Source organism: Hyla sarda, chromosome 1 (assembly GCF_029499605.1).
Source record: "Hyla sarda isolate aHylSar1 chromosome 1, aHylSar1.hap1, whole genome shotgun sequence".
Taxonomy (NCBI): Eukaryota; Metazoa; Chordata; class Amphibia; order Anura; family Hylidae; genus Hyla; species Hyla sarda.
The window spans coordinates 224,232,981-224,259,810 of record NC_079189.1 but is presented as its reverse complement, the minus strand read 5'-3'; the positions used below and the strand labels follow the sequence as shown (position 1 = coordinate 224,259,810).

General features: G+C 44.2%; 1 protein-coding gene across 4 annotated transcripts in view; it reads left to right on the top strand.

Moving 5' to 3' along the window:
* PDE6B (phosphodiesterase 6B) overlaps positions 1-26,830 on the top strand; it is a 107,686-nt gene that overhangs the window by 69,575 nt on the left and 11,281 nt on the right. For all 4 annotated transcript variants that reach the window (XM_056551925.1, XM_056551926.1, XM_056551928.1 and 1 more), the window contains 7 exons: positions 3,239-3,346; positions 5,908-6,017; positions 10,209-10,296; positions 14,782-14,882; positions 15,321-15,428; positions 15,948-16,011; positions 16,530-16,604. In XM_056551925.1, the coding sequence (XP_056407900.1) occupies positions 3,239-3,346; positions 5,908-6,017; positions 10,209-10,296; positions 14,782-14,882; positions 15,321-15,428; positions 15,948-16,011; positions 16,530-16,604 (654 nt within the window). The remainder of the gene's footprint in view (positions 1-3,238; positions 3,347-5,907; positions 6,018-10,208; positions 10,297-14,781; positions 14,883-15,320; positions 15,429-15,947; positions 16,012-16,529; positions 16,605-26,830) is intronic.

Sequence of the window (26,830 nt, the reverse complement as noted above, 5' to 3'; positions counted from 1 at the left end):
TGCCGAAACCATCGGGCGACTGGCGTATGATCATAGATCTCTGCTATCTAAATTGTTTCATAAGAAAAAAGCGGTTCAGGAAGGAAACCATCCGCTCTGTCATCAGCATTCGGGACCCTCAAGATCTCATGGTAACCATTGACCTGAAGGATGTTTACCTTCATGTTCCTATATTTCCTGCCCACAGGAAATTCTTGAGGGTTGCTGTCTCCATAAAAGGTATGGTAAGGCATCTCCAGTTTGCCGTTCTGCCCTTTGGCATCACTTCCGCTCCCCACACCTTTACGAAGGTGGTGGCTCTGGTAGTCTCCGCCCTCAGACTAAGAGGTCTAGAGATCATACCTGGGGTATGCCAGAGATACATCTCATGGCAACTGTCTGAACCCCAAGGTAAACAAGTTTTGCTCTCTTTACAAAGAGAACAATCCAGTGGCGATAGACACTCTGTTCATTCCATGGAGGTTCAGGCTGGCCTACACCCCCTCCACTTTCCATGATACCGAAGGTATTGATGAAAGTCAGGCAAGACCAGACCTCAGTGATTACCATCATACCATTCTGGCCCAAGAGGTCCTGGTTCACCCAACTCATGAGGATGAGTCAGGGGTGTTATTGGAGGCTTCCCCACGTGCAGAACCTTGTGTCTAACAACACAGGCTCCTGCCTAGATCTGAGGAAACTCAATCTGACAGCTTGGAGATTGACAGGACCCTACTAAGTAGTGGGCTTCCTGCAGAGGTCTTGAGAACCATTGAACACTCTAGAGCAGAGTCTACAAACAAGGTCTATTCTAGGATGAAGAAGATTTTCCTTCGATGGTGTTCTACGAAAGAGGTAGTAACCTCACATCCTCCTCTTTCTGCAATTTTACATTTTCTTCTGGATGGCCTTGACAAGGGTCTTAGCCCATCCACTTTAAGGGTTCAAGTTTTAGTGCTCTCTGCCTTTTTAGGCAGATCTTTATCACAAGAATCCCTAATCAGAAGATTCCTTAAGCGAGCTGAAAGACTCAATCTATAGTGTTGCTCGCGAATATTCACAATGCGAATTTTATTCGCGAATATCGCATATTCGCGAATTCGCAAATATTCGCAAATATAGCACTATATATTCGTAATTACGAATATTCTTTTTTTTTTTTCACAGTACACATCACAGTGATCATCCCTCTCTGCTTCCAGCTTGTGTGGTGTAAAGAAGACTCTAATACTACTGTGCGAATTTTCGCATATGCGAAAATTTGCATACGCGAATTTTTGCTTATGCTAATTTTGTATATGCTAATTTTCGCATATGTTAATTTTCGCATTCGCGAATTTTCGCTCTGCCAATCACTCATGGTGTCCATGACATGTAGTTGACCACTGGACACTGCAGGACTGAAAATTTTTGAATGAAAGCAATTACAAAACATACTTTTAACATATCAAAAGTTATTGTACCTGACTGTGCCCATTTATAGGAAAACGGTTATCCTATTCACGCACACTAAACCCAATACACCAGGTTATAGTGCAGGTGAACAGGAGACCAATACAGGGTCTCTGACTAATATACATACCTGCAGTCCGTCACCCGGTGCCCCTGAAGATCGGATTCTATCTGTGCTAAATTGCGCGCTACAGGCAGGCTCGCTGGCTGGATTTGAATATTCATGGTTGCTGGTCACATGAGGGCTCAGTAGTACGTAAATGTAGGCAGAAGTTAATGTCCAAACTATTAAAATATAATGTTAATTAAACCATATGGTCAAAAAAAAATCCAGAATTGCATATTTTTGGTCACTTTATATACAAAAAAATTAATAAAAAGTCCCTTTAAGGCAAAAATGGTACTGATAATAACTAAAGATCTTATTGCAAAAAAAAATGAGCCCTCATACATTTCCGTATGTGGTAAAATAAAAGAAAAGTTAAAGGGGTCATAAGACAACACTTTTAAGCATACTAATTTTTGTAGAGTAGTATTAAAATAAAACAAAACCCATATAAGGCTGGGTTCACACTACGTTTTGTCCCATACGGGAGCGCATACGGCAGGGGGGAGCTAAAAGCTCGCGCTCCCGTATGTGACCGTATGCGCTCCCGTATGTCATTCATTTCAATGAGCCGACCGGAGTGAAACGTTCGGTCCGGTCGGCTCATTTTTGCGCCGTATGCGCTTTTACAACCGGACCTAAAACCGTGGTTGACCACAGTTTTAGGTCCGGTTGTAAAAGCGCATACGGCGCAAAAATGAGCTGACCGGACCGAACGTTTCACTCCGGTCGGCTCATTGAAATGAATGACATACGGGAGCGCATACGGTCACATACGGGAGCGCAAGCTTTTAGCTCCCCCCTGCCGTATGCGCTCCCGTATGGGACAAAACGTAGTGTGAACCCAGCCTAACTTGGGTATCGTTGTAATTTTATGAACCTACAAAATAAAGATAATAATTTTTACCCAAAAAAAGTGCACTGCATAAAAACGAAAGCCCCAAAAAGTGAATTTTACCCCACAAATAAACTTTTTTTCTGTTTCACCACAGATTAAATGGTAAAAATGAGGGATGTCATTAGAAATTACAACTGGTGGCACAAAAAACAATCCCTCATATCGAACTGTAGGTGAACATTTTTTAATTTAAATTTTGACAAGGAAAAAACAAAAAAGTGCAAAAATGAAAAATCACTGGGCCCTAAAAGAGGTTAAATGGTGCTTTTAGTTCTTACAGTGACATCTAAACAGTTAAAAATAGTTGACAGCAGAGATTGCTCCATGCAGCTATCAGTGGTGGCCATTGGCTGCTGAAAGCGGAGTGCTTCTTTAATGAATGGCTCACTTGTCATTATGGTTATGGCAGCATGTTAGAAAAGAGTCAAGGGTAGAGGGGGGTGTGAGGTTTACATGTTTATGGAATAATGTGCACATACTGGAATTTTTTTTGATACACAATTAGTAATTTTGGATGTAAAAAAGCATCACTAATGTGTCACATTTGTTTGCAAATTTCTCAGCTTTCAGGTAATTTGTGAGGAGTATGGTATAGAAAGTTATATACATTTTTTCTATGGTCAGTTAGTAGACACTGTGAGGGATATTAAGGTGCGTTTTGTAGTATACCTTGGACCACATTTATCAGTCCAGACCAGCATGAAACTGATGACAGGTTCCCTTTAATAATGGAAAAACCCCTTTAATGTTATAGTTAGACCACCTCAGGTACCTTAGATATAATTGTTTTTTTTTCTGTTTAGGCACTGGTGAGGTTTATGTATGCAATGAAGAAGGGATATAGAAGAGTTACCTACCACAACTGGCGCCATGGATTCAATGTTGCACAAACTATGTTCACGCTTCTAATGGTATGTCTTTCTTTTGTTTACATTCTTTATTGTATCGAAATGGGGGATATGCAGACTGTAAAAATTGATGGACTATCCTCTGTCAGGGAACTACCTTGTACTTTGGTAGTGGTGGTGCAAGGATGAAGTGTTGCCCTGTTTACCTGCTTGGTAGAATGCTGCAATACCTTTCACCTCTGCTAAAAATAGTATTGTGATAACCAAGAGGATGTCGAGGATGTCATGGAGCTGACTGTGGAGGTACCAGGAGGTGCCCTTCTGGAGAATATGCCTTAAATTTTTATAGCCTGAATAAACCTTTAAAGTGTAAGGAAGTGAGGGCAGGACAAGCAGGGCTCTGTGCAGGCTCCTGGCTTGTCAATCATCCTGGTGTGTGAGCTGGGGGCATGTCCCCGAACCACACTGCACAGAGCCCTGCTTGTCCTCAGTGTACAGAGCCTTGCTTGTCCTCAGTGTACAGAGCCATGCTTGTCCTCAGTGTACAGAGCCCTGCTTGTCCTCAGTGTACAGAGCCCTGCTTGTCCTCAGTGTACAGAGCCCTGCTTGTCCTCAGTGTAAATAGCCCTGCTTGTCCTCAGTGTACAGAACCCTGCTTGTCCTCAGTGCACAGAGCCCTGCTTGTCCTCAGTGCACAGAGCCCTGCTTGTCCTCAGTGCACAGAGCCCTGCGTGTCCTCAGTGCACAGAGCCCTGCTTGTCCTCATTGTACAGAACCCTGCTTGTCCTCAGTGTACAGAGCCCTGCTTGTCCTAGGTGTACAGAGCCCTGCTTGTCCTCAGTGCACAGAATCCTGCTTGTCCTCACTGCACAGAGCCCTGCTTGTCCTCAGTGTACAGAGCCCTGCTTGTCCTCAGTGTACAGAGCCCTGCTTGTCCTCAGTGTGCAGAGCCCTGCCTGTCCTCAGTGTACAGAGCCCTTCTTGTCCTCAGTGTACAGAGCCCTTCTTGTCCTCAGTGCACAGAGCCCTGCTTGTCCTCAGTGCACAGAGTCTTGCTTGTCCTCAGTGTACAGAGCACTCCTTGTCCTTAGTGCACAGATCCCTGCTTGTCCTCAATGTACAGAACCCTGCTTGTTCTCAGTGTACAGAGCCTGCTTGTCCTGTATTTTGACTCTTCACAGAGACACACAGGCAGTAGCTGCATATACACATTTTTAACCAATATATATTACAAAAGTTTTTGTTAACGACAGGTATACTTTCTATATGAAAATACTTTCTATATATAATTTCTATACAGTGGTCACCCAACATACTAACATAACATACAATTTTTACATCTTATAATCGCTTCTCAGAGGCCATTGTAAGTTACATACAGCACCGATTTAAGATGCACTTGATATCATATGTCAGGTGCCATCACTGTATTGAAACAGCTGCTTGGCAGAGCTGATTAGTACAGCTGCCACTGGGTTCTTTAGTTGTTACATGCCGCCACTGCTGCACATATACTTTTAATAGAGACACAGTGAGTGACAGTTACTCACTGTGTCTCAGTAGAACTCAGGTCCTCTGTACACGTTGGCATAGTAATGGCACAGTAATGCACGGACTTCTTAATTGACTGTGTAATAGACTCAGAGATCAGACAATCAACAGGCAAATGCTCGTTCATTGGCTGATCACTTCTTTTATGTAGGTATTAAATTGATCCTTCATCGGCATCAACCGAACATCCCCCTGTGTAAATGACAATGTCTTGATGGAAATTATAATGTGACCCTGCCCACTTTACCAGAAATTGATAAAAGGGGTATTTCCGCATTTTAAGTGTCTGATCTAAAGAATAGGGCCCCAAATCTTCACAATGCATGGAGCGCTGGGTCAGAGTGCTATACTATCCTGTGGATAGAGAATAAGTTTTAAAATGCTGGAATACCTCTTTACCAGCTTCCAGTTGCTCCTTATAACTAATAAAAGTAAGGACATGGTTTATTTGTCCAGATTTTATGTTTGGTTTTCTTCATTCTACAAGTTTTCCTATTTTGGATTGTCATTTCTGGGGCTTTGGAACCAATTATTAAATTGGCATTCCATTAATTGCCAGTATTAAAGGGGTACTCTGGGTAAATAAAACGTATTCCCTATCTACAGGATAGGGGATAAGTTTCTGATTGCAAAAGATCTGACTACTCACCCGTCCTCAGTGCGGTCATGCCCCCACCATCGGAGACGGATTTCAGTGATGGTCTGCTCAGCAAATCACTGGCCGTGCCGGAGTACCCCTTTAAAGTGAAGTTTGCTGGATAAAGATGGGACACATTTATTAAGAGGCTTGCTTTTAAAAATGTGCTTCATTTTGCTGTTCACACACCATAAATGGAAATCCATGCCAGCTATTCACAGGTGTAAATTTGGGCCCAATATATGGCATAAATTATATTCCATCTTTTGGGCCAGGGTAACTACCTCAGTCTCTTGCTAAACACTTTATTTTTTATTTTTAAAGTGTCGAAAAACAAGTTGGCAGTGTGGCAGAAATTAAAATGAAAATTGTAGTTTTGGTGGCTATTTAAGTCTCACCCAAGACTCTTGTTTAATGCTTATTTCCTCCATTATAGACTGGGAAATTAAAGCGCTACTATACAGATCTAGAAGCCATGGCCATGGTTACTGCAGGGTTATGTCATGACATAGACCACAGAGGAACTAATAATCTCTACCAGATGAAGTAAGTAATGTACTTTATGTTTGTACCTATTGCGCATGCAGTTGTTAGGTTTCATCCGATGCATCAACATTCAATTCATTGTCTAATGATGAAAAGGAAACTGACAGCTAGTTTACGCGCAATAAACTTAAGATCCAGGGTTATAGTGCGAGTGAACCTGAGTAAAACAACATATCACTTACATAAATCGGTGGTCCAGCTTTAGATATATAGTCACCGTTGCGCAATGGAGGCAGAAACCTGCTTTTTAGTTTTTAATTTGTCTCATAAATTGTCGCAGTTTCTGTGTGACCTTTCAGCGAGCTTTTCAGAATCATAACCACATTGTGGACTGCTTTAGAAGAGTTTTTGCAGGGGTTTGTGATTTGTCAAGCATCTCAACTGGCAGCATGATTTGGCCATGCAACAAATTTATCAAGTGTTATGCGACATTTGATGAATTTGTCCCACATTAGTCAAAATTTGAGATTAATAAATGTAAAAAAAATTTGATTTGGCCAATTTGCCGAAAAAATTTGGTTCCAATTTATTCATGGCGAATTGCTATTAAAAATGGCTCTTTCTGGGCTACAGAGAGTCTTAATAGGGGCGTAGAACACTTTGCCTTGTCGTAACACGCATAGGGAGTGTGCTGGGGTAGTGAAATAATACTGTTATTCAGTATGACATGCAGATTACAGGCATTGCTAATAGAATCACTGCCGCACAGCAGCACAGTGACAGAGCCTGGTAATTGGAATGAGCAAACTTTAAATCCTTTTTTGAGGACCCATTGGAAGGCAAGTCATGTGCCAGCAACCAATAGGGTATAATTGCTGCAGTATACACTATGGAAAAGCTCCTAGTTGTATCTTAAAGTCGAGCTGGCGGTGCGCTGCGAGCTACCGCCTGTCCCAGCTACCTGTCCCAGCTACCGCCTGTCCCAGCCCCTGCCTCTCAGTGCACCCCCTTGCTCATGAGTGTCTACTTGAAAAGGGAGGGACTGCAGTACAAGCAAATTGGACAGGAGCACATTCAGCTTCTTCACCGTTGGATGAGTGGGCGCATACTGTTGTCTCTTGGACATGGCTTCGCTGAGGGATTGCTGGCGGAATGACTGACTCATGGTGGAGCCTTGGCTGGCTGAAACAGGGAGCAGCGTGCCACTGGGTGATGCAGCAGGCTGGACCATCGCATTTGAGCCATGGTTCTCCCAGGCTGCTTTATGATGATGCTGCATATGTTGACGCAGGGCCGTGGTGCCAACATTGGGACCCTGGCCACACTTCACCTTCTGCCGACACATCATGCATGTGGCCATGTTAACCTCCTCTGGATGCTTGATGAAAAGCTGCCACACCGCCAAGCAGCTGATTTTCCCCCCAACAGTCCGCACTGATTGACTGCTGCTGCAGCCGACTCCCGGAACCCTTTTCCACTACCTCCCGGGAAGGTAGGCTGCCACAAAGCAGGTGGTCTACCCTGGGCATGTTTGGCTCCAGACTTCCCTCTTCTGCCACCATGCTAAATCCCAACCAAGCTACCACCTTGCTGGCTCAGCTGCGTCCTCACGGGCAACCTGCAACCCTCTTCTCCTGATGATGAAGCCCCTTCTGCACCCGGCTCCCAAGTGCGATCTGCTTCATCATCATGGAGTTGTGTCTGCACGTCACTGATGTTCTCCTCAGGTTCCTCAACAGTGTCTGCTGCAGGAGCCTGAACGCTCACAACATCATCTACCACGCCACTCTCCTCATCACTACTTTCCCGCCTAGCGGATGAAGTGGTGGATATCTCCACCAATTCTTGGGTGGTCAGTAGCAGCTGACCGTCCTCACTAAATAGTGGATCTGAACCCACAACATACAATACTTCTGTAGGAGAGTGAACAGCATAGGACAGAGGCAATTTGAGGACAGGGACTGCTCTCTGGCCATGCCAACTAAGGGTTGTGTCTGAGGAACCCACTGACTGTTGACTGGGGTGTCAGATATCACTTGTGATGAAGTGGATCTGGTCTGAGATTGAGCAGACCAGAGCAGAAGATGACCGATAACACTGATCAGTGCTATGCCCATATGGGGACTATTAAAGTGTTAAAATAAAAGTAAAAAAAATATAAGTAAAAAAAATTAGAAAAATCCCCTCCCCCAATAAAGATTTAAATTGTCGGTTTTCCCCATTTTACCCCCAAAAAGTATTAAAAAAAAAAGTTTAATAAACATATTTGGTATTGCCGTGTGCGTAAATATCCGAACTATTAAAATATAATGTTAATTTTGCCGTATGTTGAATGGCGTAAACATAAAAACATTTTTTTTTTTAAACGTCCAAAATTTTTTGGGTTGCGCCATACATTTTATGGTAAAGTGAGTGATGTCATTGCAAAGGACAACTGGTCGTGCAAAAAAAAAAAAACCTATACTAGTCTGTGGATGAAAATATAAAAGAGTTATGATTTTTAGAAGGCAAGGAGGAAAAAACTAAAACGTAAAAATAAAATTGTCTGAGTCCTTAAGGGGTTTAAACTGTATTTGACTGTAAAAGCAGGTGTGTAATTTTGGCTGGCCTTTCACAGCAACTAGCCCCTTATGACTTTAACAGGAACAAAATCGTACACCATGTAGGTGTAAGTACAGTTTACACTTATGAGAGGAGGACAATACACTCCACTACGCTTAAAACTGTATTAGGCTACAAAAGCAGGTGTGTAGTTTTGGCTGGCCTTTCAGATCAACTAGGATCTTATGACTTTAACAGGAACAAAATCGTACACCATGTAGGTGTAAGTACAGTTTACACTTATGAGATGAGGATAATATGCTCCACTATGCTTAAAACTGTATTTGGCTATAAAAGCAGGTGTGTAGTTTTGTCTGGCCTTTCAGAGTAACTAGGCCCTTATGAGAACAAAATCGTACACCACGTAGGTGTACGATTTTGTTCTCGTTAAAGTCATAGGGGCCTAGTTGCGTGAAAGGCCAGCTTAAGCTACACACTTGTTTTTGTAGCCTAATACAGTTTTAAGCATAGTGGAGCGTATTGTCCTCCCCTCATAAGTGTAAACTGTATACACTTATGAGAGGAGGACAATACTCTACACTTTGCTTAAAACTTTATTTGGCTAAAAACCATGTGTGTAGTTTTGGCTGGCCTTTCAGAGTAACTAGGCCCTTATGACTTTAACAGGAACAAAATCGTACACCCCGTAGGTATACATACAGTTTACACTTATGAGGGGAGGACAATACGCTCCACTACGCTTAAAACTGTATTAGGCTACGAAAACAGGACTATATGGACTATATGCTCCACTACAAACTGTATTAGGCTACAAAAACAAGTGTTTAGCTTTGGCTGGCCTTTCACCGTAACTGGCCCAAATTAGTTTGACAGGAAAAAAAAATCGTACACCACCTATGTACGCACAAGTTACACTTATGAGAGGACAATACGCTCTGCTACGCAACCTGTATTAGGCACTAAAAGCAGGTCACTATGGCTTTTAGTGCTCACCCTAACTGGCCCCTATTAGCTTTAGAGTTGTTGTACACCCCAGTGCAGCAGTACAGAGTTGCTGTGTAGTACACCTAAAAGGGTACTTTCTCTCTCTCTCTCCCTTCCCTTTCAGTGCTTTTCTGCAGTGGTTTGGGCTTGTGGTGAATCACTGCCTATAAAGATGTTTTTCTGTGCAACACACACTGCTCTCTCTCTGCAATAAAATGCTCTCTCTACAATAAAAAGCTGAAATGGCTGGCTGCAGTGATGGCTGCCAATTATATAGGGCTGTGACATCAAAGGGCCGGCTGCTGATAGGCTGCATGCTGCATGTGATTCATTTTGATCCCGCCTACCCTTGTTCCCGCCTTCCCACAGTTCTGCACTGGAGCCTGGACTGCACTAAATGGAGTTTAATGAAGCAATTCGTTTCATCAAATCGCGGCGATATTTAGATTCGCTACGGATCAAATTTTTCATGAAATTCGTAACAAATTCTTATTCGTCAGATTCGATTTGCTCATACCTAGTCAAAATCACTTGTGACATTTGTGTTCTAAACCTGCACGGGGAGTAGACCATGATGAATTCCCCCAATGTTATTTTCTACATTATATTTATAAGTTTTTTCAAATGACAGATATGCTTTAAGGAGGCTTAGCATTTAATTGTACTTGGTTGTCTTTTGTTTTATTAACCATTTCTTTTCCTCAGATCTCAGCATCCCCTAGCAAGATTACATGGATCCTCTATTTTGGAAAGACATCACTTAGAGTTTGGAAAGTTTCTACTGGCAGATGAGGTGATAAGACTATGCTTCATTATTGTAAAGCAGTGGTCCGAATGTTCCCCCTTTAACCCCATAATGGCCCAGACAATTTTCAGTTTTTCTCTTTACCTTCTAAGAACCCACATTTTTTTATTCTCATATTACTTTTTAATGGCAGAAAAAAAGAATTACAGCAGCACACTGCTAGCCCTTAGCTGTATGGCCAAATGATAAGCTAAGAACCTTTATTTTTCTCTATAGCAGTATTGCAATGAAAAAAGTGTTATATTACACATATGTCTTAGTGCTAGCAGTGCACTGCTGTAATTCTTTTGTTTGTTCTTGTAGTTCAGCCGCAGCAGCTTTTACCTGTGTACTTGAATAATTGATCAAATAAATTACTGTATTTGTAAGGTGAAACATAAAGCACAATTTTGCTAGTTTTAAAGGGAGTATCCAGGAAAAAAAAATGTTTTTATATATCAACTGGCTCCAGAAAGTTAAACAGATTTGTAAATTACTTCTATTAAAAAATCTTAATCCTTTCAGTACTTAAGAGCTGCTGAAGTTGAGTTGTTCATTTATGTCTAAGTGCTCTCTGATGACACCTGTCTTGGGAACTGTCCAGAGTAGAAGCAAATCCCCATAGCAAACCTCTTGCAGTTCCCGAGACAAGCAGAAATTTCAGCAGAGAGCACTGTTGTCAGACAGAAAAGAACAACTCAACTTCAGCAGCTGATAATTATTGGAAAGATTAAGATTTTTTAATAGAAGTAATTTACAAATCTGTTTATCTTTCTGGAGCCAGTTGATATAAAAAAAAAAGTTTTTCCTGGAATATCTCTTTAACCCCTTGCTGCAGAATTTTTACGGCGCTGCGGCATAGGAGGGTTATGAAGCGAACACAGGAGCTGAGCTCGCATCATACCCGCACGGTCTCAGCTGCTATCAGCAGCCAGGGACCGTAGCTAATGCCGGACATCGCCGTTCCAGCCGATGTCCGGCATTAACTCTTTAGACGCGGCGATCAAAGTTGATCGCCGCGTCTAAAAGTGAAAATAGAAACATCCCGGCAGCTCAGTCGGGCTGATCGGAACATCGCGATAAAATCGCGATGTCCCGATCAGCTAGGACGCAGCTGGAGGGTGTCTTACCTGCCTCCTGCGTGTCCGAACGGCGATTGATTGCTGCACGCCTGAAATCCAGGCTTGAGCAATCAACCGCTGATAACACTGATCAATGCAAAGCTATGGCTTGCAGTGAACAGTGTAAAAGATCAGTGTGTGTAGTGTTATAGCCCCCTGTGGAAGCTATAACACTGCAAAAAAAAAAGTGAAAAAAAGTTAATAAAGATCATTTAACCCCTTCCCTATTAAAAGTTTGAATCACCCCCCTTTTCCCATAAAAAAACTGTGTAAATAAAAATAAAAATAAACATATGTGGTATCGCCACATGCGTAAATGTCCGAATTATAAAAATATATCATTAAATAAACTGCACGGCCAATGGCGTACGCGCAAAAAAATTCCAAAGTCCAAAACAGCGATTTGTAAATGACTTCTATTAAAAAATATTTACCCTTCCAGTACTTTTTAGCAGCTGTATGCTACAGAGGAATTTTTTTTTTTTTTGTCTTGTCCACAGTGCTCTCTGCTGACACCTGATGCCCGTATCAGGAACTGTCCAGAGCAGCCTAGGTTTGCAATGGAGATTTTCTCCTGCTCTGGACAGTTCCTGATATGGGCATCAGGTGTCAGCAGAGAGCACTGTGGAAGAGACAAAAAAAAAATTTCCTCTGTAGCATACAGCTGCTAAAAAGTACTGGAAGGGTAAAGATTTTTTAACAGAGGTCATTTACAAATATATTTAACTTTCTGGCACCAGTTGATTAAAAAAAAATTCCCACCAGAGTACCCCTTTGATGTCCAAAATTAACTATGGCTGTTGTGGCAGAATTTGGGATCCAAATGACTTGCTAAATTTTCCTTAGATTAGGCAGTCTAAGATTGTGCCAGATTTTTTATCAGTGACTCAGGCTGTTTAAAATGGCAGCATATCTTACACTGTGTGTTCAATCTTCACAACCTCTGAGGGGGTGTAGTTAAAGGGGTATTCTGCTCCTGAATGCCTTATCCCCTATCCAACGGATAAGGTATAAGATGTTTGATCACGCGGGGGTAGGGTGGGGGGGGGGGGGTTGGTCCGGCTGCTGAAACACCCACATTCTCGGCCGGCACCGCGGCATTCTGAGCTCAAAGCTTCCGTGTTTGTGACACCACACCCCCTCTATTCATGTCTATGGGAATGGGTGTGATGTCTAGTATAGAGCCGTCATATCTCCTTCCATAGACATGAATGGAGGAGGCGTAACCACTGTGGTTGCCCTCATCCAGAATGGAGCTTAATTTGCTCTGTCCAGATGACTAGGGTGCCACACCGAATGATTAGGGTGCCACACAGGAGATCGCAGGGGGACCCAGCAACCGGACCCCTGAAATCAGACATCTTATCCCATTTACGGGTGGAGCACCCCTTTAAGGACTGTATATATATATATATATATATATATATATATATATATATATATATATAATTAAAAAAAAAAATTTTAGCACAGACTTTTAAAAATTTGGCACAATTGAATCCCTATCCCAGTGGCTGTTCTTTCTTTCCGAGGCCATGCCCTCTTTTGCACAAATGCTACAAACAGGGCAAAATTATTTAGAAAATGTGTGCTGAGACAAAAACATGCAAATTGAGTTTTGAATATTCCCACCAGTGTCCCAAAAAGAACAATAAAATACTCCTTACCTGACACAGAGGCATAGCTTATCAGGAAATTGACATGAAAATTGGAGTGGAAAGGGTGCTTAAAATAAGGTTCCATGTCCAAAAAAAGCTCTAAAATGTAGGCATATTGGTGAAGATTTATCCAAACCTGTGCAGGTTGCCCATAGCAACCAATCAGATTGCTTCTTTCCTCCTTAATAGTTGGCCTATACTTAGATTAGACTATCTATAGATGCACCAGTTTTATACACTGTTATACATCTAGCACTGTCTAAAATTTAGATCATATTAGTTAATTCCCCTAACCACTTTAAATGGGCACTGTCAGATTCAAAAACTTTTTATATGTTGTACATCTTGGCAAAACATTAACCTTTCTAATATACTTCATAAGAAAATGTTATTTCCTTTTTATAGAAATCATGGCTTATAAAATCATGGCTTTGTCCAAGCTGGAGCACAGGCATGAACAAAGTAAGTGAGGGTGGGCTAGCACTTCTCTGTGCTCTCCTCTGTCTGATAGGACTCCTTTGTGCTCTCTCCTATCTAATAGTACTCCTTTGTACTCTCTCTTGTCTGATATCACTCCTCTGTACTGTCTCCTGTCTGATAGTACTCCTCTGCTCTCTCCTGTCTGATAGTACTCCTCTGTACTGTCTCCTGTCTGATAGGACTCCTCTGTGCTCTCTCCTGTCTGATAGTACTCCTCTGTACTGTCTCCTGTCTGATAGTACTCCTCTGTGCTCTCTCCTGTCTGATAGTACTCCTCTGTACTGTCTCCTGTCTGATAGTACTCCTCTGTGCTCTCTCCTGTCTGATAGCACTCCACTGTGTTCTCTCCTATCTGATAGTACTCCTCTGTACTCTCTCCTGTCTGATAGGACTCCTCTGTGCTCTCTCCTGTCTGATAGTACTCCTCTGTGCTCTCTCCTGTCTGATAGTACTCCTCTGTACTCTCTCCTGTCTGATAGTACTCCTCTGTGCTCTCTCCTGTCTGATAGCACTCCACTGTGCTCTCTCCTATCTGATAGTACTCCTCTGTGCTCTCTCCTGTTGATAGTACTCCTCTGTGCTCTCTCCTGTCTGATAGCGCTCTTCTGTGCTCTATCCTGTCTGATAGCACTCCTCTGTGCTTTCTCCTGTCTGATAGCGCTCCTCTGTGCTCTCTCCTGTCTGATAGCACTCCTCTGTGCTCTCTCCTGTCTGATAGCACTCCTCTGTGCTCTCTCCTTTCTGATAGGACTCCTCTATGCTCTCTCCTGTCTGATAGGACTCCTCAGTGCTCTCTCCTGTCTGATAGCACTCCTCTGTGCTCTCTCCTGTCTGATAGTACTCCTCTGTGATCTCTCCTGTCTGATAGCGCTCCTCTGTGCTCTCTCCTGTCTCATAGGACTGCTCTGTGCTCTCTCCTGTCCTATCAGCCCACCATCACTTACTGGACTTTGTTCATGCCTGTGCTTCAGCTTGAACAAAACCATGATTGTATAAGCCATGATTTCTATAAAAAGGAAATAAAAATTTCTTGTGAAGTGTATTAGAAAGGTTAATGTGTTGCCAAGATGTACAACATATAATATTTTTGTATCTGACAGTGCCCATTTGAGTTATGACATACTCTATGTGCATGGACGTTACTTTGGCTTTAAACCGTTCACCTAGTCAAACCCTTGTACACATATACATATATATATTGATCTGTGAAATAACCTACTTTGTCTTCATGGCAGTCCATGAACATTTACCAGAATCTCAACAGAAGACAGCATGAGCTTGTCATTCACTTGATGGATATTGCAATAATAGCTACAGATCTGGCTCTTTATTTCAAGTGAGTAGAATACAGATAAAGTGGTCATTGTGTTCTTTTAATGGTGCATACTTTTTGTTTTGTTGCTTGTTTGACAGAATGGTTATGACTAACAAGTGGCTCTATTGATCAATATATAAAAGCTTTATCGACCCCCTAAAAATCACATTTTGGTTGCAGAAAATTTTAAAACAAAAAGTTCTTATAAAGTTAAACCTTGAGGTTGAAATACCCATTTCAGGCAAGGATACTAGCACAGAGCTCATTGCCTTATTAATACTGGCACCAAAACACTCTACTATATATATTCTTCTTCTAGTCTCATCCTACTATCATTGAGTTGCAGCATTTCAGCACCATAGCACTCACGTCTACATCAGGATTAGGCTTCTCTCACACTGCCGTTGCCAATGCTCGTAAATATGTGAACTCTGGAGAAATATTTTTTCCACCTTACAGGAAAAGAACAATGTTTCAGAAAATTGTTGACCAGTCTAAGACTTATGATGACCAGCAGAAGTGGATTGAATACATGTCACTTGAAACAACAAGAAAAGAAATCATTATGTATGTATGCTGTGATCCAATTTTTGTCTATATGCATATAGAGACACATAGATCTTATTTCATACACAATACCCTGGCTCTTCCTGGGGGGGCTAGGGTGCTAGCTGCATACAGTTATATTATACATTGATCTCCAAGTTTCATCTGGACAGGTCAACCATTTAAAGGGGTACTCCGCCCCAAGACATCTTATCCCCTATCCAAAGGGGCCCCTGTATCGCCCGTCATTACGCACAGAGCGAACTCGCTCTGCACAGTAATGATAGCGGGATGCCGCAGCGGGGATCCCCGGGGTCCCCAGCAGCGGGACCGCGGCGATCTAACATCTTATGCCCTATCCTTTGGATAGGGGATAAGATGCCAGGGGCGGAGTACCCCTTTAAGCTGTTTAACACTATGAGCTCTATGGAGATGACAGAAGACCAGCAGTCAATGTATATATAATTATTGGAGAGAAGTGCTGCAAAGTACAGCATAAATACAGCATAATGGATAACTTCTATTGTGTTTCTGCTGTAGGGCTATGATGATGACAGCATGTGACTTATCTGCTATTACAAAACCATGGGAAGTCCAGAGCAAGGTGAAATCTCTATTGTTTTAAGCTGTATATTTTGCTTTGTATTTCTGTGTATAAGATGGAGATATACACCAGTATTCCCTGACCTATATCTCTGAGGTATACCTCTCACGTATAATACTGTCTGGACATTTTTTTCCGGTAGGCTGTCTACTTTCAGAATACAAAGGTTTATTTTTTTTTATGGTTGCAGCCTGTGTTTTTTTTTTGCTAAGGCTATGTTCACACTATGGAGATCCTGCTTTGCATGCAAGGCCACATCCCTTCATTAAATATGCAAGTCCCATACAGTCACTACACTGAGCTTAGCCGAACACAGCCAATATAAAAGTAAAGTCCAGCCCACCTGACGGATTCACTGAATTAGTCAAAGGGGATTATAAAGCCCTATAACTCAGTGTGATCCGCCCCTGGTTCCTGTAATTCTTTGTTTTGAGGGTCCTCTTTAACTATCATTTTTATACATGGATTATAAAATGAGTATTTCTTAAAAAAAAAAATATTTTATATTTATTTAACAGGTTGCTCTTTTAGTTGCTGCTGAATTCTGGGAACAAGGTGACCTGGAGAGAACTGTACTTCAGCAGCAGCCAATTGTGAGTGAATAAAGAATCATTATTATCAAATGCAAATGGAAAATACACCATAATTATGAAGAAGTTGTGTTACTGACTATTACCAAGCTCTGAGATCAAATAGATAGCACTTTTGATGTACATGTGCAATACCTTACGTAAGTAAGTACACATTTTTGTAAATATTTTATTATATCTTTTCATGTGACAACACTGAAGAAATGACCCTCTGCTACAATGTAAAGTAGTGAGTGCACAGCCGGTATAACAGTGTTTAATGTTGTGTCCCCTCAAAATAACTCAACACAAAGCCATTAATGTCTAAACCTTGGCAACAAAAGTGAGTACACCCCTAAGTGGAAGCATCCAAATTGAGCCAAATTAGCCATCTTCCCTCCCTGGTGTCATGTGACTAATTAGTGTTGAAATATTAATGTATGTAATGTTTGGCCATACATAAACCCGGGTTAGTACATAGTTCCTCTCGGCAACAATTCAAGAAAAAATGTATATATGTTGTCCCTACCAGGGACTGAGGTGCCTTCTAAAATATAACTTTTAATGGTGTATTTAAAAAAATACCGATCCACAAACAAAAAATAATAAATAATTATAGTATCTTAAAGAAGTGATATTTACACACTATTGCGACTATTGAGACAAATGACGCGGTAGGTATAGCACCAGTGGTTAGGTACACACCATGCTATAGTATTGTAATCATAGATGATATGTTTACAATATCACATATAGTATTCAAATCCCATCCTGGATAGGATATTGACACTATCACATAGAGTATTCAACCAGTATTAATCGATATATTTTCCTTTCTCCCTCTCCCAACGCGTTTCCATGTAGGGGTTAGAGTATATAGTTATCCCCCACACTTCTTCAGGGGATTAGGTATATGGTTATAGCAGACTCTGGAGTCAAGTATCTCGTTAATATGTCACTGTGTATATCTCTTTAAAAGCAGATTTGTCAACTAATGACACCCAGAGAGTAACCACCATAGAGTAAACTGCGTCAACAAAAGCTCCGACTCTGTGATTAACTATCGCGTCCAGAGACCAGATAGGGCGTTTCTCACCATCCCTCCTGTCTGATAGTACTCCTCTGTGCTCTCTCCTGTCTGATAGTACTCCTCTGTACTCTCTCCTGTCTCTACTCTCTCACCATCCCGTTCACCTGACACGCAGACAGCCCGGACACCGCTCCGGTACTCGCTGCCACAGCAGCGACTCAGACGCACTTTGTCCTGAACAATTGAATTGCCCGGCTCTCTCACTTTATTTGATCCAGTAGACAGCACTAACCGGGATGGTGAGAAACGCCCTATCTGGTCTCTGGACGCGATAGTTAATCACAGAGTCGGAGCTTTTGTTGACGCAGTTTACTCTATGGTGGTTACTCTCTGGGTGTCATTAGTTGACAAATCTGCTTTTAAAGAGATATACACAGTGACATATTAACGAGATACTTGACTCCAGAGTCTGCTATAACCATATACCTAATCCCCTGAAGAAGTGTGGGGGATAACTATATACTCTAACCCCTACATGGAAACGCGTTGGGAGAGGGAGAAAGGAAAATATATCGATTAATACTGGTTGAATACTCTATGTGATAGTGTCAATATCCTATCCAGGATGGGATTTGAATACTATATGTGATATTGTAAACATATCATCTATGATTACAATACTATAGCATGGTGTGTACCTAACCACTGGTGCTATACCTACCGCGTCATTTGTCTCAATAGTCGCAATAGTGTGTAAATATCACTTCTTTAAGATACTATAATTATTTATTATTTTTTGTTTGTGGATCGGTATTTTTTTAAATACACCATTAAAAGTTATATTTTAGAAGGCACCTCAGTCCCTGGTAGGGACAACATATATACATTTTGACTAATTAGTGTTACAAGGTCTCAGGTGTGAATATGGAGCAGGTGTCATGGATTTGGTGTTATTGCTCTCTCCCTCTCTAATACTGGTCGCTGGCAAATTTGCATGGTAGTTGTCCCAGAAGAAAGCCTCTTCTAAAGATGATGCACAAGGAATCCTGCAAACAGTTTGCTGTAGACAAGTAGACTAAGGACATTTAATACTGTCCAAGATGACCACTGCCTTGCTAAAGAAGCTGAGGGTAAAGGTGATGGACTGGCTAAGCATGTCTCCAGACCTAAAGTGGGGGAGCGCAAGGTCTCTTACATATACCAGCTCTGGGAGTCTTAAGGCAGTGCTGGAAAATAATGGTGACAAAATATTGAACATTTGGGCCCAATTTGGACATTTTCTCTTATGGGTGTACTCACTTTTGTTGCGAAGGTGTAGACATTAATGGCTGTGTGTTGAGTTATTTTGAGGGGACACAACATTATACACTGTTATACAGGCTGTGCACTCACTACTTTACATTGTAGCAGAGTGTCATTTCTTCAGTGTTGTCTTATGAAAAGATATATTAAAAGATTTACAAAAATAAAGTCAAGCTAATAAAGTCAGGGGTACCAAAATGAACTACACTGAAATGTCCACATAGTTTTGCAGCTTACCTATAAAATCATACAGCTATAGGGTCTTAGAGTCTATACAGGAATTACTTCTAATATTCAAATCAACATCTGTGTGCACTGGGGGCTTTCCCCAGCCCAGTTTTACCTGCCTTCACTAGCCTTGTGCTACACCTTCATAAATGTCTTCTCTCCAGCTTGCAGCAGATATGTGCTGTGACATGCATGAGTTCTCCAGGTATGGGGCCAGGGCTCAAGTCCTGCAGGAATGCGTTGGAACGGAGTTCCTGCACTTTTTTTCCACAGCAGGAACCAGCCCTTTAGTGAGTTCCCAAACTTTAGGACTTGACCCCTGTACGGTGGCCATAGCAATGGCGCGTACACAGCACATATCGGCAACATGCTGGAGAGAAGAAAAACAATATTTGTAAAGGGGGTGTAGCACAGGTCTGATGCAGATTAGCAAAATGGTGCAACAAGGGACTGGGGAACACCCCCAGTACACCAACAAGATCATTTGCATACTAGGCGTATTGTATATATCTCTGGAGTGGTGCAACAGAGTTTAAAAAGGTAAGGCCTCGTTCTGATTGCCATCATACGCCACTATTTGGAGTTCCATCGACAATCCAGCCATGAGGACAGGATTTTAGCAGAGTTAAATCCTGTAAAATTACCGGGTAACCGACGGACCCCATGCAAGTGAATGGGGGCTGTCAGGACCCGGCAGTATTCGTTTGCATCCTACCTGTTTCAGGGTCCGATCAGCTAAAAAAAAAAAGAGCCGATCAGACCCTTAACAGGTCGGGTGCAAACAGCCATGTGAACCTAGCCTTAAAGGAGTAGTCCAGTGGTGACTCAGTGGTGAGCAACTTATCCCCTATCCTAAGGATAGGGGATAAGTTGCAGATCGCGGGGGGTCCGACCGCTGGGGCCCCCTGCGATCTCCTGTACGGAGCCCCGACAGCCCGCGGGAAGGGGGCGTGTTGACCTCTGCACGAGGCGGTGGCCGACACGCCCCCTCAATACAACTCTATGGCAGAGCCGAAGCGCTGCCTTCGGCAATCTCCGGCTCTGCCATTGAGATGTATTGAGGGGGCGTGTCGGCCGCCGCTTCGTGCGGAGGTCGAAACCCGCTATCTGGGCGGAGAGCCGGGGCCCCGTACAGAGAGATAGCAGGGGGCCCCAGCGGTCGGACCCCCCGCGATCTCAAACTTATCCCCTATCCTTAGGATAGGGGATAAGTTTTTCACCACTGGACTACCCCTTTAATGTTACAATTAGAATTATATGCATTATAACTAGAGATGAGCGAATCAAATTTGACAAATCCAAATTTTTTCCGAATTTCATGAAAAATTTGATTTGTAATGAATGCGAATATAGCTGCGATTCTATCGTGCGAATCACTTCATTAAACTCCATTTAGTGCGGTCCAGGCTCCAGTGCATCTAAAATGGCAGATCCACATGTGAGGACATAGGGCAAGGAATCCTGGGAAAGCGGGAACAAGGGTAGGCGGGATGACCCTGAATCACATGCAGGATGCAGTCTCCTCAGATCCACATGTGAGGACATAGGGCAAGGAATCCTGGGAAAGCGGGAACAAGGGTAGGCGGGATGACCCTGAATCACATGCAGGATACAGTCTCTTCCAGCAGCCAATCAGCAGCTAGTCACCCCTGTGATGTCACAGCCCTATATAATCGGTAGCCATATTGCGGCCAGTCACTTTATCCTTACACTGCATAGAGATAGGGACACACAGCCCTGTGTCTTACACAGAAAAACTTTTTCCAGCAGCGATTTACCTCGTAGTCAAGTCAGCGTTCTGTTGGACAGAGAACAGTTTGTTTGTCATGTCACAGAAAAGCATTCTTATTGTAGCGATCCACCTCCCAGTCACTGTCTACAGCATTCTATTATAGAGAGGATCAAAGAGCAGTGTGTTGCACAGAAGAACAGCAGAGATTAAGCTCAAGCACCTCCTGCCTAGAAGCACTGATAGGGAAGGGAGTGAGATTAAGAAAGTGCAATTTTGGCTGTAGTACACAGCGACTGTGTGCTGCAGCACTGGTGTCTACTGCTGATATTGTGCACAAAAACATTTTTAAGCGTACTGTAGCGCATTTTTCTGACCTCATAAATTAATACCACATAGGTACATCTAAGTACTGAACCATTTTTTTCCTGATGAAATCTCAAGGGCCTAGATACTGTGAACAGACAGCGAAAAGTACTCACCGGCAAGTGTTGTACACAAAAACTTTTTTAAGCGTACTGTAGCGCATTTTTCTGCCCTCATAATTGCATACCACATACGTACATCTAAGTGTTGTACCATTTTGTTCCTGATAAAGTCTCAAGGACCTAGATACTGTGAAAGGACAGCCAAATGTAGTCACCGACTGATGTTGTACACAAAAAATTTTTTAAGTGTACTGTAGCACAATTTTTCTGCCCTGTACCACATACTTACAGCTAAGTGTTGTACCATTTTGTTCCTGATAAATTCTCAAGAGCCTAGTTACTGTAAAAGGCCAGCCAAAAGTACACACCTGCTGCTGTTCTAGACAAATACTGTGTTAAGCGTAGTGAAATGTATTGTACTACCCTCATATACGCACTAAGTATATCAGGCAGAGAAGTGCCATGACGTGCACAGAGGAGTGGCAGAGGCCTAAATCAGGCGCAAGCAGAGGTTGCAGCAGTCTAGAGACGAGGTGGCAACAGAAGTCGCAGCAAGAGGCCTGATCTCCCTGTATCAGCTAGCGGTCGTGTCTCGACCAGCAACCCATCTGCCGTCATCTATTAGTTAACATGGTCATCCACTTCATCACAAGTGACACCTTATACCCCCCAACAGTTGGTGGATTCCTCAGACACAACCCTCAGTTGGCATGGCCTGGGAGCAGTCCCTGTCCTCCCATTGCCTCTGTCCTATGCTGTTCCCTCCCCCACAGAAGTGTCTTATGCTGTGGGTTCAGCTCCACTATTCAGTGAGGAAAATCTAATAAAGGACAGTCAGCAGCTACTGCCCAGCCAAGAAGTGGTGGAGACATCCGCCACTTCCTCCGCTAGGCAGGCAAGTAGTGAGGAGGAGAGTGACGTTGGAGGCATTGCTGCTAGGGTTCAGGGTCCTGAAGCAGGTACTGTTCAGGACCCAAATGTGCCTGGGGGAGACCACCTGCTTCGCGGCAGCCTACCTTCCTGGGAGGTAGTGGAACAGGGGTTCCTGGAGACGGTGGCAGTAGCAGTCAATTAGTGCGGACTGTTGGGAAAACCAGCTACTCGGTGGTGTGGCAGTTTTTCATCAAGCATACGGAGGAGGTTAACATAGCCACATGCAAGATGTATCGGCAGAAGGTGAAGCGTGTGCAGGGTCCCAATGTTGGCACCGCAGCCCTGCGTCCACATATGCTGTGCTACCATAAAGCGGCCTGGGAGAACCATGGCTTCGATGTGGTGGTCCAGCCTGCTGCATCACCCAGTGGCACGCAGCTCCCTCTTTCAGCCAGCCAAGGCTCCACCACCTCAGCCGAAGGGAGCTGGGTGTCATACCCTCCTTCTGTCGCTCCAGATGCTCATACTTTTAGTCAGTCATTCTGCCAGCAATCCATCAGCGAAGCCATGTCCAAGAGACAGCAATATGCGCCCACTCATCCAAAGGCGCAAAAGCTGAATGTGCTCCTGTCTAAGTTGCTGGTGCAGCAGTCCCTCCCTTTTCAAGTGGTGGACTCTGCTCCTTTCAGCGAACTGATGGCTTGTGCTGAGCCGAGGTGGAGACTCCCAAGCCGTCATTTCTTTACGAAGAAGGCAGTACCAGCCCTGCACAATTTTGTGGAAGAGAAGGTGGGCCAGTCCTTGAGCCTGTAGGTGTGTACCAAAGTGCACGGCAGTGTCGACATCTGGAGCTGTAACTATGGTCAGGGACAATACATGTCCTTTACAGCCCACTGGGTGAATGTGGTTCCTGCACAGCCACAACACCAACTTGGACAGTCAATTAGCAGTCAATTAGTGCAGACTGTTGGGAAAACCAGCTACTCGGTGGTGTGGCAGTTTTTCATCAAGCATCCGGAGGAGGTTAACATAGCCACATGCAAGATGTATCTGCAGAAGGTGAAGCGTGTGCAGGGTCCCAATGTTGGCACCGCAGCCCTGCGTCCACATATGCTGTGCTACCATAAAGCGGCCTGGGAGAACCATGGCTTCGATGTGGTGGTCCAGCCTGCTGCATCACCCAGTGGCACGCAGCTCCCTCTTTCAGCCAGCCAAGGCTCCACCACCTCAGCCATTTAACTATGGTCAGGGACAATACATGTCCTTTACAGCCCACTGGGTGAATGTGGTTCCTGCGCAGCCACAACACCAACTTGGACAGGTCACGCCACTTCATCCTCCACACTCTCAGGCTGTTGGTCATGTGACAGTGTGCGACTATGCCTCATCATCCTCCACTGCATGGACAAGTCCCAGTGCCCCTTCAGCATACCATGTGTGCAGGGCACGGCAGTGACACACTGTTCTTCACATGGTTTGCCTTGGCGAATGGAGTCACACAGGGGAGGAACTGCTAAAAATCATTCAGAAAGAAATTGGAGCATGGCTTACTCCACAAAAACTGGAATTGGGAACCATGGTGACTGACAACGGGAAGAACATCTTGTCTGCGCTGGGACAAGGAAGGATGAGCCATGTGCCCTGCATGGCACACGTGTTCAATCTAGTTGTCAAGCGATTCCTGAAGTGTTCCCCCCATTCGCAAGACATCCTAACAATGGGACGGAATCTTTGCATGCAGTTCAGCCACTCGTACACCGCAAAGCACACCCTCCTTGAGCTGCAGCATCAGAACGGTATCCCCCAACATAGTCTGATTTGCGACGTTGCCACACGTTGGAATTCCACCCTCCATATGTTGGACCAACTATACGAACAGAGAAAAGCCATCACCGATTTCTTGATGATCCAAGTGGATAGGGGTCTCCCCTGTGTAACATCAATGTCAACCAGTGGCAGCTCATACATGACACCTGCCGTTTGCTCAGGCCCTTTGAGGAAGCCACATTATTAGTCAGTCTCCAGGATTACGGGATGAATGACGTCATTCCACTGCTTCATTTCCTACAACAGGTGTTGGAAACGAGGGCTGGTCAGGGCACTGGAGACGTGGCGCCTACATCTCACGACCACATGAGCCCTGTGGGGGCAGGACTGGAGGAGGGGCACAGTGGAGCACAGTTTAGGTTTCACGAAATGAGCGGTTTTTCTAGTCATCTGAAAGGAGAGGAGGAGCAGGAGCAGCCAGATGAGCTTTAAGGTTATGAGGAAGGCGAGCCAGAGGACCCAGACACACCGTGGCGGTATGCAGTGGAGATGGAAGCAGGGAGTCCTTCTGAGTCACTTGCACAAATGGCACGACGCATGCTCAGTTGCTTGCGTAGTGACTGCCGAATTGTCACCATTCGGCAGTGGGATGACTTCTGGATCTCCACCTTATTGGGCCCTTGCTATCGACACAAAATGGGGGCCTATTTTACACCCACTGAGAGGGAGGACAAACTGACCTACTACAGAGCCATCCTACATAGTCAGTTGGCCGATGCCTATCGGCACCATCGTCCATCCACTTGCAGGTCTGACTCTGGGGCCCTCTGCGCTCACCTTCTACTGCCATGGCTGCTGGGGAGGGGTGGGGTGGCAGGAGCAGTGCCAGCTCCATCAACAGCAGCCTGAGTTTACAGTCGCTGATGAGTAGCTTTCTTCACCCGCATAGTGAAGGAACTCAGCAGCAGCAGGTAGACCTGGAGCAGGACCTGAACCAGTAGGTGGTGGCATACCTTGACGTGCCCATGCCAACACACCTTGAAGATCCACTGGACTTCTGGGCAGCCAAACTTGATTTGTGACCGCAACTAGCAGAGTTTGCCCTGGAAAAGCTGTCCTGCCCAGCCAGTAGTGTGCCATCAGAGCTGGTGTTTAGTGCGACGGTGGCCATAGTCACCCCAAGGAGAACTTGTCTGTCCATGAAAAATGTGGAGAGACTGACCTTTGTGAAGATGAATCAGGCATGGATCAGCCAGGATTTTCACCCACCAAAGCCTGATGCATCAGAGTAGATTGACCATGGTGCCCCACCAACACTTCACAAATATGTATAGTGCCAAACAGATTTAAGGCGCTGCTCCCCAGTTGCAAACATTTCTCCGCATCAGACCTTTTTTCACCCACCTTTGTCACCGGGTACTGGTATTGCCACCACCGCACCATTTTTTCACCTGGTCACTTTCAGGAATTCTGATGCTGCTGCCGCCACCTCCAGGCTGTGCCAATTAGCCACTATATGGTCTCCTCATGTGGCTGCCACCTCCATGCTGTGTCATTCAGCCACTATATGTTCTCCTCATGCTGCCACCAATTCCAGGCTGTGCCATTGAGCCACTAAATGGTCTTGTTTTACTGCCGCAAACTCCAGGCTGTGTCATTCAGCCACTATATGTTCTTTTCATGCTGCCACCAACTCCAGACTAGGCCATTCAGCCACTATATGGTCTCCTCATGCCGCCACCTCAACGCTGTTTCATTCAGCCACTATATGTTCTACTCATGCTGCTGCCAACTCCAGGCTGTGCCATTCAGCCACTATATGGTTTCCTCATGCTTCTGCCACCTCCAGGTTATGTCATTCAGCCACTATATGGTCTCCTCATGCTGCGGCAAACTCCAGGCTGTGTCATTCAGCCACTATATGGTCTCCTCATGCTTCCGCCACCTCCAGGCCATGTTATTCAGCCACTTTATGGTGTCCTCATGCTGCTAAAAACTCCAGGCTGTGTCATCCAGCTACTATATGGTCTCCTCATGCTTCCAACACCTTCAGGCTGTGTCATTCAGCCACTATATTGTTTCCTCTTGCTGCTGCAAACTCCAGGCTGTGTCAGTCAGCCACTATATGTTCTCATCATGCTGCCGCCAACTCCAGGTTGTGCCATTCAGTCACTATATGGTCTCCTCATGCTGCTGCCACCTCCAAGCTATGTCATTCAGCCACTGTATCTTCCACTCATGCTGCCGCTAACTCCAGGCTGTGCTGTTCAGCCACTATATGGTCTCCTCTTGCTGCCGCCACCTCCACACTGTGTCATTCAGTCTTTATATGGTCTCCTCATGCTGCTGCAAACTCCAGGCTGCGTCATTCAGCCACTATATGGTCTCCTTATGCTGCCGCAAACTCCAGGCTGTGTCATTCAGCCACTACATGTTCTCCTCATGCTGTCGCCAACTCCAGGCTGTGCCATTCTGCCACTATATGGTATACTCATGATGCCGCCACCTCCACGCCATGTCATTCAGCCACAATATGTTCTACTCATGCTGCTGCCAACTCCAGGCTGTGCCATTCAGCCACTATATTGTCTCCTCATGCTGCTGCCACCTCCAGGCTGTGTCATTCAGATTCAGCTACTATATGGTTTACTCTTACTGCCACAAATTCCAGGCTGTGTCATTCAGCCACTATATGTTCTCCTCATGCTACCGCCACCTCCACGCTGTGTCATTCAGCCACTATATGTTCTACTCATGCTGATCCCAACTCCAGGCTGTGCTGTTCAGCCACTATATTGTCTCCTCATGCTGCCGCCACCTCCAGGCTGTGTCATTCAGCTACTATATGGTCTACTCTTACTGCCGAAAATTCCAGGCTGTGTCATTCAGCCAC